A 13,356-nucleotide genomic window follows, 5' to 3' on the forward strand; every position below is an offset into this window, starting at 1 on the left:
CAAATATATTTGTGCACAGAGCTATTAGCTAAATGTTTTATTTTGTACAACAGCACTTAGAGTGTGAATGCTGAGAGAAAAGCACTGAAAAGTAATGTTTTTTATACATATTATTTTTCTCCCTTGTAATAAAATCATTAGTTTTTTGTATTCGCTTGTAAAATAAGGAATTACATGATCCAATTTTTTCAATAGATACAATTCTTGTATAATTCTCCCGACTTTAAATTGGCAAATTACTGCAATATGTAATCTTATGTAAACCCCCATTAACAAATGGATTTTCTATCATTTTTGAACCATATGTTTTTTTTGGTCAATCCCAGCACTTATTGTTGCCTCTGCACAAATATAATGATGTCACGGCAATTTACACATTTTAAAGCACAAAAAAGTATGCATGGTCTAAATCTAGTTCCATTAAGCTAATTCCACCCAAAATTGAGGGCCATTTTTAGTATCAAATTCTCTCAGCATTTCCACCCAATTTTAATTTTTACTGCGATTTCTGGCTCAGTTATTTCTGCCTCTTAAATACCTCTCTCTGGTTAAGTTAATCCATATTGGATTCCGCTAAAAAAATAACTTAATGATAGGTTTTTTGAAAGTGAAATACTTTAGCTGTGGTCACTTAACTCCGTCCAAAAAGTTAAAAACAAAAACAAAACAAGTCATTCCTACTGCAAGTTCAAACCAAATTCTGCTGTTGATAACACATTCAATCGACAATTATTATTTTTACTTTTAAAGCCTTTCCTCTGCCTGGTAAGCAGGTAGAAAATATGAAGCGAGCATCAGTTGCCATGGCAACTAAACGCAGTAAACACCCACGCTTTTAAAGCCTTCCCTAGCAAGATCACTATGTTTTTTAATTTTTTTTTTTAATATTATTTTTATGTTCGCTCACTTCAGGATCTTTTCTCAGCTAAGAGAACATACCCATTGCCCCCCGTTGTCCCCCTCAAGAGGGGTCTTTGCTGCTGTATGACCTGCTGTAACCCGACAGCTGTGTTCTTACTTTTATCTTTTTATTTTTTGACACATAGGTTTTGTAAGCATAAATCCATGATTATGACTATATATGTATCACCTATTTTTCTATATTTATGTTACTATCCTTGGGAGTGGTGTGATTTCTGTACTTTCTCTAAAAAAAAGACCTCTTTGTATAATGATGCTGAAAAAGTCTCTATAGGACATTTATAATGAGAATATTATTGTTGTATTTATAGCTTGCTTCCATCACAGCTTTTTTTTTTGGTTTTGTTTTATATATCAACACGACTGCGGTTACTCACAAAATGCTGTTTTCTTACCCCTCACTTGAATACATTGACATTCTGATAGTTTGTTTTTGAACAAAAAATAATGATAAAAATCTCCATCTGTTGTACAGCATAATTTCTGATGTAACTGTCCACTAATTCTGATTTTTTTTAACGATGATGGTAATGATTTTATAACAAACTTACCTGAAATGAATCCACAGGGCTGTAAAAAAATCCCTCTTGTTGAATAATGCCTGCAGCACACTGTAAAAAAAACAAAAACAAAAGCATGTTTATTCCAGTGATCAAACGAGGCATTTTATATTTGTGCCAAAGATAAAACTTACCTTTTTTTTGAAGAATTGACGTTGCCAACATCTGAAAAATAGCTAAAGAGAGAGCTATAAGCAATTTATATTTTCCTAATGTTATTTCTAAAGAGCCATTTTCAAAATTTAAAGTAAAAATATAAGAAAATTAGATTTTTAAAAATGTTTTTTGGTCATTTCATCACTTTTTAATTACAACAAGTCTCTGAATTATTTGGACAATATTGTTATGCTGTAGCTAATCAATCTGTATTAATAAAATTAAATTGACTTTAAAAATTTGACAGATAGGCCGGGTTAGCACAAGATAGGATACAAATAAAAAAGTGCATCCGTTAACAGTACATACAAAAAATAAACCGAAAAAAAAGGACTCAAGTATTAACATACTCATCACTCATCATTAAAGTAAAAAGTATAAAGTACAGTCAAGTAAAAAGGAATGTATTAAGAAATATTAAAATGTCATTTAAAAAAAACCCTCGGCGGGCTGGATTAAACCACCTTTTGGGCCGAATGTGGCCCGCGGGTCGTAGTTTGCCCATCCCTGATATAAATCCATGGAAAGAGCCACATATGGCTCTCGAGCCGTACGTTCCCTACCCCTGAACTACAACAACAAGGATGCTAAACAAAAAAAGATGAATACAATACCTATACGATGGCATTTTATTGGTCATCATCTTCCTCGTACATTGACGATGACATCATCTAAAAAAAAGTGCTTGCATAGATCAACTTGACATATTTAGCTGTCCAAACAAGCTCGACCAGCCAGACAAGCTACACACACACACACACACACACAAACAAGGCAGGAAAATAAAAAGATTTAACACTTAAAAGGCAGAATGTTGACAAAATCTAATGTAGATTTTTTTTGCCGAGATTTAAACGAGCAGCAAGAAGTTAACGAGTATTATTGATCTACTCGGATATATTTATTGGAGGTGATCGGTTTTAGTTTATACTACTATGACGCCTAAATTATTTTTTGTCATCTAGTGTATTTGTGTAAAATCCAAGTTTTGCTGCCTTATTTCAAAAAATGCTAAATTATTCCACTTCACTGTTTCTGCTGTGTCTTGTTTTTGTACTCGCAAATAAAAAAATTTTCTAAATCAAAACTATCACAAATAAACTCGCTTTTTGTCAGTCACAAACACACAAAAATGGTTTTATTTTCATAATCCTAAATTCAACTATGTACCCATAAATTAAATTTGTTCCAACATCAAAACAATGATTGGCACAAATGGGTATAAAAAAAGAAAAAGTATTTTTTTTAGCTATTATTCTATACAAACCATCTCCTCAGTGCATTTTACACTAAAAAAATGGACTGGTTCATTTCAATAAATTATGTCACTCAGATTAAGTGAAGTGAAACTCACCATACAGATTAATTTACATCATTTTTTTGGATTTTAATATTAAAATCCTTGAATCCTAATATTTGTGCAACTTTTTACAGCATACTCTTCAATTAAATAATGGAAAAAAACAAGTACTGGTCATATTTTATGGAGATGAACCAGTAAATGACACATTTTAATTTATAATCCATAAAATGATAAATAATTGCCCCCATTTGAGGACCCTTTGCTATGTATAATAATATAATATATCATGCAGATTACATAATCTGCCTTCCTAGTTGAGTACTAATACAAATCCCCACTTTGTAGGAGATAAAGACGCAACCAATACATACAGAGGAATGCAGTTTGAAGTACCTGCTCCAAAACCAGTGTACCTATACAGGAACACATTTTTAGATTGTTTCAAAATAAAACAAAACAACAAAAAAGGGGGAAGGTTTCAATGTGGTCCACTAGGTGGCATTCCAAGCCATTATAAAACTCTGGATCGTGTTGGATTATACAGTATCACAATTGTGATTTGTTTGCAATAAGGCCAAAAAAAGGCGAAAAATCTCACACTGCTGAGCTAATCTAATGAAAACCGGTTTCTCCTTTCAACGTTCATTAGCCGTAAGCGGTCATTGTTCAACACTGAGTCGTTGAAAATGAAATATCATCCACTTTGGCGGCTCTTTTTTGAGGTACGTTCCGTTTTTCGAGTGGCGGCGCACCCACCTGGATCCGGGGAATCTTACAGCTCGTCATCGGACATGATCAGCATAACTTTGTCCGACTTACGGGAACTCTTGTTGGTGGCGGCTTTCCCATTGGTGCATGGTGGGACCACCTCTTGTGTGGACTGCTGCGTGTATTGCTGGTAAGCCGGGGAGAAGTTGTGGATGGCGTCCTGCACCATATCGCCCGGGTTGATGGTCTCCTTCAGACCGCTGGAAATGCTCTGCATGGACGGGATGCTCTCTGTGGGAGTAATGTCAATGTTTAGCGCAAGGGGTGGGAAAATTTTTAGGCCCGGGGGGCCACATTGACTTTAAAAATTTGACAGATGGGCGGGGTCAGCACAAGAGAGGATACATATAAAAAAGTGCATCTGTTAACAGTACATATGAAACATAAACAGAAAAAAGGGACTAATGTATTAACATACTCACCACTCATCATTAAAGTATAAAGTACAGAGTAAAGTAAAAAGGAATGTATTAAGAAATATTAAAATGTCATTTAAAAAAATGATAGTGGGGCTGTAAAACACGAAAAACAAATAAGAGTGGATAAAGCTACAGCCATTGGCTTCTGCGTGACGGCGCCATTTTGGGGATAAAAAAAAAACATTATTTGGACAACATGGGCAGACCGGATTAAAAAGCCTAACCAGCCGGATTTTGCCCATGTCTGGTTTAGCGTCTCTGAAAAAACACAGTGGTAAAAAAGCGCATCACTCACGTGGAACGTCATTTTTCTTTTCCTGATAAACTGTGCACGTGAAGGCGTATCTTAGAACGACGGCGGCGAAGAACATCTCCATGCAGATGATGAAGTTCTGCCAACCGGCCGCCACCGTGCCGGCGCCGACTTCTTGTCCGTCGATGAAGAGCGCCTTGGGAATGACGCCGCAGCGTTCCAGGATGGCGAGAACCATACCTTAAGGAAGGGAGGGAGATTAGTTGGCTACCTGGGTTTAGGATTTTAATCTCATGGTGAGATCTTACCTTGCCAGAAAGACAAGAAGATGACCGATTTGATGGTGAGGAACTTGAGAACGGGCTCGTATGGCCTGAGTAAGTCGCTAGTGGCGAAGAAGAAGAGGAAGAGGGCGTAGAGTGACAAACTGACGGAGAAGTTGTAGATGATGGTGATGTACAGGTAGCCTCCGTTTACACTGTAAAAAAAGAGAAAAGTAAATGAGTCAAAGTATTAAAAAAGTGATAAAAGGTGGAGCTTACTTAAAATCTCCATCGTGGTATTTGCCATAGGCCTGTAAGATGATGGTGATGGCGGCCATGATGGGTTTGACAATGCAGAACTGGAGAGTGGCCTAGAAAATACATAAAGAGGAGAAAGTGGGTTTGCATTTTCATTTATTGTGCTTAGCCAATAAACAAACAGTGGACAATTTATCATAGACATACAAACATCTATTGAGCTGGAAATCAAGAGTTGGACCATAAATTCTGCTTTTAAAAGTTTGCATTTGTTATCATTAAATGACTTTAGGGTAGTTTTTATTATTGTGATTTATCACAGTAGTGGAGAAGTGGACTTTTTTTGTGTATTTAAAGCACAAGTGTCAAGCTTGGGTGTTGTAACAGGGTTTTTTTTACCCGGAAAATATTCTGCAATTAATCGAGACATCATTTTTAGACAAAGTTTTGTCTAAGTCCGTTGCTCCAGCTACTTAACGTAAATATTCAGATATATATATTTTTTTAAAGAGGAAAACAAGTACTTTTTATCTTTTGTGTATTAATAAACAGTATTTCTTTTTTACTTGAAAAAGAAAATAAAAAAGGGTAAAAAAAAAGGAAATAATTAATATTTTTCATTAAAAAGACAGTAAAACATATTTTAAGCACTGTATTTAAGTTGTATTTACATTGATGAATAAATGCAGCGAAACAGATTTAGTATATTTACTTTACATTTTTTAATTAATTAAAAATTAGATTACCAAACTTTTTATAATTCATTTTTAAAAGATAAACATAATACAATCTTCTCTTAAGTATAATCTTCATTAGAATTTTAGCATCAAACATGAAGACCTGATTTACTTTCACCGCCAGGCCAGCTGTGCGCCCCAGCCCCTCCACTTTGACACCCAGTGATTTAGAAGGCATCAAAATATAATTTAAAAAAGCTCGCATTGGACTTGAGGCGCGCGCAGAGAGCGTAAAAGACGCCACACGGCCTCCTTTTGAATTATGAGCGCTGCGTTGGGCAAAATCCAAAAAGGATTTCTACCAAGCCAAACTCGCAAAAGGACAAAAAGCGACTGAGAGCGAGCGAGAAAGAGAGAGAGATGCCCCCCACGCTGCAAAGTTTTATTTAACATCTTTAACATTGAATTATTCACATGGCCCTCCTCTTTTATTGTAGTTATATTTCATAAAGAAGGGCACCCAGCAATAGAGTAACTTGAGAAGAAAGTGCACTCCAGTCACCGCTTTTTATTTCCTCAAGTGTGTTGGCAACCTGCTGGCATTTTCCATTAAAAATGACTAAATCAATTTTTAATTATCAATTCCCAGCTTGGAAAGACCCCGGGCTTTTTTCCTTTTTATACAATTTGCCCACGCTATAGTTCACTGGTGGCAACTATCGACAGGCCAGATTTGTTGCGTCCTCTTGTGTATTAATTAAAAGCAAAGCTACTCCGCCTTGACTTACTGTACGGGTGCCCCCATAGCCGCACGTCGGAGATTGATTGGGCCTAACTTAAGGCGAGGCGCGTGGAAGGCACAGGACCTCGTTTTGGATATTCACTCCGACGGCGTACGTGCTAGTTACGGCAGAAACTTGCCTCTCCCTTTCAAAATGGACCGGATGAATGTCTAACACTGTCAATGGGACTCAAAAATAAGCTTTCACAATGCAAAACTTTCCACTTTAAATTGTTAGGCTTAATAATAAAGGGAGTCACTTACTCTGTAAAGTATTAAAGGTCTTAAGAGTCAGATTTTTTGATAAGTATCCATAGTAGTGACCAATTTCACTGACAGGGTTATTAATATGTTACAAAATCTCTGGAATATTTATTTCAATAGAGTCCCACTTCTAAAAATAACATTAGAGGTGCTATAAAAGTACAATGGTTGTTTTTTTTTTTTTTGCAGTAGTTTCTTTTTTCCAAGCAATTGCCATAAATTAGGTAAATGAGTATCTGAAAAATGATGTACTCCACTTATGGGGGTGAGACTATTGTATATTATGTGAATATAGTAAAATATAGTGGAGAACAGTGGAGAATGGGGGAGTATTGGGGAGTATTGGGGAGTATTGGGGAGTATTGGAGAGTATTGGAGAGTATTGGAGAGTATTGGAGAGTATTGGAGAGTATTGGAGAGTATTGGGGAGTATTGGGGAGTATTGGGGAGTATTGGGGAGTATTGGGGAGTATTGGGGAGTATTGGGGAGTATTGGGGAGTATTGTGCAGTATTGTGGAGTACCTGGCAAGTCTTTTTTTAACGCTCTGACAGCAATCTGGTTGTACAATTTCTGAAATACCTAACCTGTTTGCAATTTGTATAGTTAGATGAGCAAGTGGATGTGTCTTACCTGTTTACAAAATCTTAAAAAGCCAATGGAGTAGCTCATTCCGCCCAAACAACAGGTGCCATAAAGGCAGCTTGATCTGTATGGGGAAGAGGAAAAAACATTTTATACAGTGTGTCGACATAAAGAGCCAATCAAAAATGAGCGCATATAATTAAGAGGCCACAATGATGAGGGAACTCACTGGATTGGCTTCCCTCGAATCTCAGACATGATGGCGCTCTCGCCTCCCAGGTATTCAAAGGACAGACTCAGGAAATTATAAATGACGAAAGCTGTAACAAAAAAGACACACGATAAAAGAATAATTAGCCAGCGCTACTTTATGGAACAATAAATGTTTTGCTTCTTACATTAAGAGGCTTGCAAGGGTTGTGTGTCTTGGAAATCCCTTCCTAATCCTTTTTTTGCTATTTTAAGTGAGGATTAAATGTAGCTAATGCAGATGGTGTCCGGCCAAAAGCGGGAGGCTTGTTGCCTTTTTTTACTGGCGGGCGCCGACGGGATTGGGGTCTCCCCGCTGCCTCAAAACTGGTCGTAAACTAATCTGCTCTATGATACAGCACCCCCTTTTTATTAACTGGTTTCATTTTGCAAGAGATCTTCTTTCCCATGTGAGAAATATTTGGCTCATCCACATGGATAATATAGAATAGATACAATAGTGCGCAATACATGTACACACATGTACATCTATGTGTATGTATATATATATATATATTTATATAAATGTATGTATATGTATGTATGTGTATATATATGTATGTATATGTATGTATGCGTATATCTATGTATGTATATGTATGTATGCGTATATATATGTATGTATGTGTATATATATGTATATGTATGCATATATATGTATGTATATGTATGTATGCATATATATGTATGTATATGTACGTATGCATATATATGTATGTATATGTATGTATGCATATATATATATGTATGTATATGTATGTATGTGTATATGTATGTATATGTATGTATGCATATATATGTATGTATATGTATGTGTGTATATGTATGTATATGTATGTATGCATATATATGTATGTATATGTATGTATATGTATGTATGTGTATATGTATGTATGTCTGTATATGTGTATATATATTATATTTATTCATGTATTTATTTCGTAACTTACTAATTTATATATGTCTAAAATGTATTTTTCTGTGTCTGTATTTTCACCCTCTTGCTACTTTGACAATGAAATTTCCCAAATACAGGATGAATAAAGTTATCCAATCCAAATAATATTTACGACCTGATCATTGGTGGCTGTACAACGAAAAAATTTGTCAATTGTAAAAATAACAACATGACTGGAACTCTTTGAAGTTCCAGTTTCTGACAAAGCGAGGACTGGAAAAAAAAAACTGTCATTGAAAAACTGGTTAGGTCAGTTACTTGTTTTCAATGTGAATGCAGTGGTTCGTATAACATTCACACGAACACACACACACACACACACACACACACACACACACACACACACACACACACACACACACACACACACATGTTCACGTACCTTCATAACAATCTCGAACAGAGTCAAAGTAGACGTAATACTGGTTGTTGCTGATGAATAAAAGGCTAAGCCAAGAGTCAAAGGCATAGATTGGCACGATGAGGAGGATGCGGATAATGTAGCGTTGCTCGTTGGGAACCGTGTAGGATCGAAGGTGTGTGTAAATCTAAATGAGAAAAGAAACAATACAAGAAAAATATTTAAAAAAGAGCAACATAGGCAAATGTACTTCTGTGATAAGTTTTGTTTTTGTCCAAAGTATTCAGAGCACATTAATAATGCACTTTGTATGTCCAGTGTGGGTGATGATTAATTGCTGGATTTCTATTTATTTTTGTGAAGTCATGCCAGAAGAATGCAGAAGCAGACACGAAAAGGAAAAGAAATCATTAATTTTCAGAGTGGAAGTTGCTGCTGCTGCGCGCTGATATGTTACAAGATTTATTAGAAAAAGAAAAAAAAGGGCAGCTCAGAAAATGATGAAAACATCATTGTTTGGCCTGCATGACAACTTCTGTAATATATTTGCAACCAAGTTCTTGGCTGTTTTTTTTAGTGTGCTTTGCACGTTTTTCCATTTCAAGTAAAGGGTGGCAAATGTACGGACCCCGGGCTAGGACTCGGTTGAGTATTAGGTGAAAAATTTTGACCCAAAAAAACTGAAGCAAAGTTTATGTGCGTGTTATACACAAATCTTGGTGAAATACTGGCAGAATTCATGAAAAATGGAATCAATTGTTTGGTGAATCTGATGATGATGAATTAGACTTTAGAAAATGTTAAATATTATAACGATGAATGAGACTTTAAGGATTTAAAATTGTACATTCCATTTGAGAATTGTGTTAATACTGGTATAGTTTGTTTTACCAGGTTTTCGTACCCATACGTTGTGAATAAATGTGTTGTCATGGCGACATATGTTCAGCATTTGCTAGTTTCCAGTACTGGTACAATCTTTGGTGTTAGGTCAAAAAAAGTGACTAAAAAATGTATACCAATTATTAGTCACAAATTATGGGTGCCCGTTATACACAGGTGCGCGTTATACTCCAATAAATACGGTCAAGCGGCTGTGGATGTGTCAATGGTGGCCACTGAGTTACATTTTTGGACCAAAACTAAACTAGTTCGACCCACTTGATCCCTAGTTTGCCTTGATTGTTGCAGAATGTGATTGCTTTTACTTCCGCAGTGTTAAATTGATTAAAAAAAAATATGAATGTGGACATAGCCAGCATGGAGGATTGTATAATGACCATAAAAGGCAATACCTGCCATAACAAAGCTCTCATGTTATCCGACTGTGTTCAAAGGGCATTTCCAGTAAATATTCTCCATTTGTAACAATGCCCTGCGAGTAGGACTACGCCAAACATCTGTCGCTCTATAAAATCTGGGAATCTAACAAAAGGGTGCCATCCAGAAGCCTATTTTTCCTCTGTGTTTATATCCAAGTGCATGTAAAAGAAGCTCTACAAAACATTCTCTATGCTTTTCATTAGTATTCCAAATGGCAAGTGTTCAAACCTTTCAAAAAATCTTAAGCAGCCACCCACGACGACGATATTTATGACCCATTAGCGGATTAATTGAGCGTGAGGAAACGGGGGAATATATTCTGCAGGAGAACATACTCAAGGTGTAATGTTGTGTTTGTGTTTAGTCTGCAGTAATTGGAATTGAAATATGTTTGGTTGAACGTTTTTACCTATTTTGTTGCTGGTGGTGCAGCGTACCAAGCAAATGGTTAAAATCATTAGTGATAACTATTGCAAAAACATTAAATTTGAATTTTGAAATGTTTTTTTTGAGTTTTTTTTTAAGTATTAACTGATTAGCTGTTAGAGACGTCCAATGCATTTTGACTGGGAGAGCTTGCAAGTGATATAATTTCTATATTTCTATTTAACCATTCAAAAAAACTTCAAAAAAACTGAAAAGACTGAAAAAGTCCAGTTATTTCCAAAGTGAAAAACAATCCCAACTATTTAACTCGACACAAATTCACTGTTTAGGTTTATCTCCGTAAAAAAAGATTGTTTAAACTATTTTATTTGTATCTGATTATGGTGCTCAACAAATTATTGTTAAAAAATGTTTTTAGTTTGTGGAAATCACCCTTTTAGTTGATTTTAATGTTCAATACCTTTGTTTAAACTATAGGAAACAAACAACTTCTCTCTTTAATACATTTCCTCACTATTGCAAGCATTCCTGCATCAAGTGACATTGACACACAAGCAATAAAACGTGATCACGACACCCCTGCGCACTATCCACTTGTGTATAAGGACATTCTGAAAATGGTGAGATGAGACACCGTTGTGCAGTAAAATTATAAAAAAGAGGGGTGTCATGAACTTGGGAGGGGAAAAAGCCATTGCTTGGTAACTGCCAGTGACAGCAGAGATTGGCTTCATACAGTGAGCTCAGAAAAAAAGGTGAAGTGTAAGGTAATAAACCTTTATGGATAGAACAATTGCTTTTGGTCCCCTAGCGAGGGAGGAACGTGCTATGTGTGTCATTTCCCAGCCATCTCTGATTACATATTGCCTTATATTGAGGCAAACAGTCTTGACATTGAACCAGACAGTTTATGTCAACAACATGTCGCCGTTATTTTCAAATTAGTATGCGAATTGGAACGAGATGTAATCATCTATCACTGACCGACCTATGGCAAAGCGTTGAGAAAATTAGCAATATTTCAGATTTATGGTGAAACCTATTACAGAAAGGCAACAATGAATGAATAAATTATTAATCTATGAGATCATGCTTCACTGCCAGTTCAGTCCAATAGTTATTACAGTAATACCTTGAGATATGAGCATAATGCGTGCCAGGATGGAGCTTATATGTCAAATTACTCACATCTCAAATCAAAATTTTCCAAATAAAATAACTAAAAACTGTTTAATTTGTTCCTACACTCTGAAAACATAAAATAAAATAGGATATTACAATGGAAAGACATGTTTTTAATTGTTTTTCCTTTATCCATATTAAAAATAAGCCCCTCCCTCTAAGCATGAATATCAATAAATAGCTCTAAAAAGGAAAATGGTCAGATTTTTCCTCTTATCTCAAATTTCTCGCATGTTGGGACACTCACATGTCAAGGTATTACTGTACATAAAAATAAATATACATTTTAAAACCCTATTCCCATCCTCTGAAAATGACTATCATCCCCTACAGTGTTTTTTTTTCTTGCAATATTAAGTGTACAGCAGAATTTTTGTCACACTTAGTGGAATATTTGTCTATGAATAACATGTCTACGTCAGTAGGACCCAGATATTTTAAATACTTGTATAGTAGGAGTAAGGCATTTGGAATGTTCAATAGACAAGTGTAAAGGAAAGTTTTGGAAAAAAAACTACCATACCTGGTGGCATGTGATGAGCAAGGCGGACCACACAAAAATGCCAGACAGGGCACGGGCGGACACTGTGTTCAAAAAAATGTCATCTTGCAGGATGGTGCCATTGGCCGTGCGAATGATGGTCATGTTGGACATGTCCGCCCCGTCTGGGATGATGGGGGCATTTAGGTGGACGATGGAAGTGTTCTCCACTGAGGCATCCATGTTGACTATGGAGATGTTCATCTGGGGAACACATAACATTAAAAAAATAAATAAAAATGCCATATCATAACCCAATATTGACCATATTTACTACAGATAACAAGCTTGAATAGGAATATTCCTGCATTTATTTAAAATTGTTGTTTTTTTTCCATCAATATGTTCTGGTAGTCAACCGGAATTGCCATCCATTTTTTTAAAAAATAATTACATATACATACCAAATAAATGCAGCAATTTAAATTCTGCATTATACATATTTAGTGTTTAAGTATTCTTTTTTTTAAAGAATCTTAGCAAATGCAAAATGGTGTCTATCTATTTTGGTCTTAGATTACTCACCTTGTACAGATCTGCGTCAGAAATGACTTTATATTGTTTTTACTGTCCACAAAAAGAAAAATAAGCGTCCCTAAAGCAGATCAACATAAGATTTTTAAGCGCCTTTCAGTTTCGGCGGATGATCGCATGAGGCGTTATTTGTGAGGCAGTCGTTGGAAAAAAACACGCCGCCCAAGAGACGCAACCGTCGGACACTTCCTTGTTAGTATCACGTAGGCCCCAAGTTGCGACCCGGGGGTCGAAGTCCGCACGTCCAAAAGCAGCCCTTAAAATTCTTAAAGACGACAAACTTTAAACGATCAACTTCCTACCGTCATCTGTTGAAAAAAAAGCGATAGATCAGTCGTTCAAAAGTGAAAATACATAGGCGTTAAACTCAAGCGATCGAGGGGATAAACAGGTTGAGGAAACAGGTGTGCGCGTCACGTGACCAGCGCAGCTCTGAGTGTGACGTCACTGTGTTGCATTCAAGACCTTAAGAACATGGCAGACTTCTAAGTACTGCACGTGCATATAAACCCTTCTTTTATACCATTTTATTTAATTTGGGAGGGCGTGGATGAATAATCTTATAATTATTTCATAACAGCTCTGTTAGAAATGTAAAAATAGCTTTTTAGGAA

At 36.0% G+C, this 13,356-nt stretch overlaps 1 protein-coding gene across 1 annotated transcript; it reads right to left on the reverse strand.

Annotated features, from left to right (window-relative positions):
* Nucleotides 1-2,406: 2,406 nt before the first annotated feature.
* On the reverse strand, nt 2,407-13,286 carry tmem184a (transmembrane protein 184a). The gene is made up of 9 exons (XM_077733901.1): nt 12,734-13,286; nt 12,191-12,412; nt 8,797-8,962; nt 7,437-7,527; nt 7,256-7,331; nt 4,923-5,014; nt 4,689-4,858; nt 4,423-4,620; nt 2,407-3,939 (listed from the first exon to the last, which is right to left on the reverse strand). The coding sequence occupies exons 2-9, from the start codon at nt 12,410-12,412 to the stop codon at nt 3,713-3,715; spliced, it is 1,242 nt and encodes a 413-aa protein (XP_077590027.1). The 5' UTR covers nt 12,734-13,286; the 3' UTR covers nt 2,407-3,712.
* Nucleotides 13,287-13,356: the final 70 nt, after the last annotated feature.

Source organism: Stigmatopora nigra, chromosome 15, assembly GCF_051989575.1.
Source record: "Stigmatopora nigra isolate UIUO_SnigA chromosome 15, RoL_Snig_1.1, whole genome shotgun sequence".
In the NCBI taxonomy this organism is placed as follows: Eukaryota; Metazoa; Chordata; class Actinopteri; order Syngnathiformes; family Syngnathidae; genus Stigmatopora; species Stigmatopora nigra.

Coding starts and splice junctions, on each gene's coding strand:
- tmem184a (XM_077733901.1), bottom strand. CDS start 12,412: ATGAACATCTCCATAGTCAACATGGATGCCTCAGTGGAGAACACTTCC. Junction 5,015..7,255: donor TTTTAAGATTTTGTAAACAG/GTAAGACACATC, acceptor TGTATTTTCTAG/GCCACTCTCCAGTTCTGCAT. Junction 4,621..4,688: donor CTTCTTGTCTTTCTGGCAAG/GTAAGATCTCAC, acceptor CCCTTCCTTAAG/GTATGGTTCTCGCCATCCTG.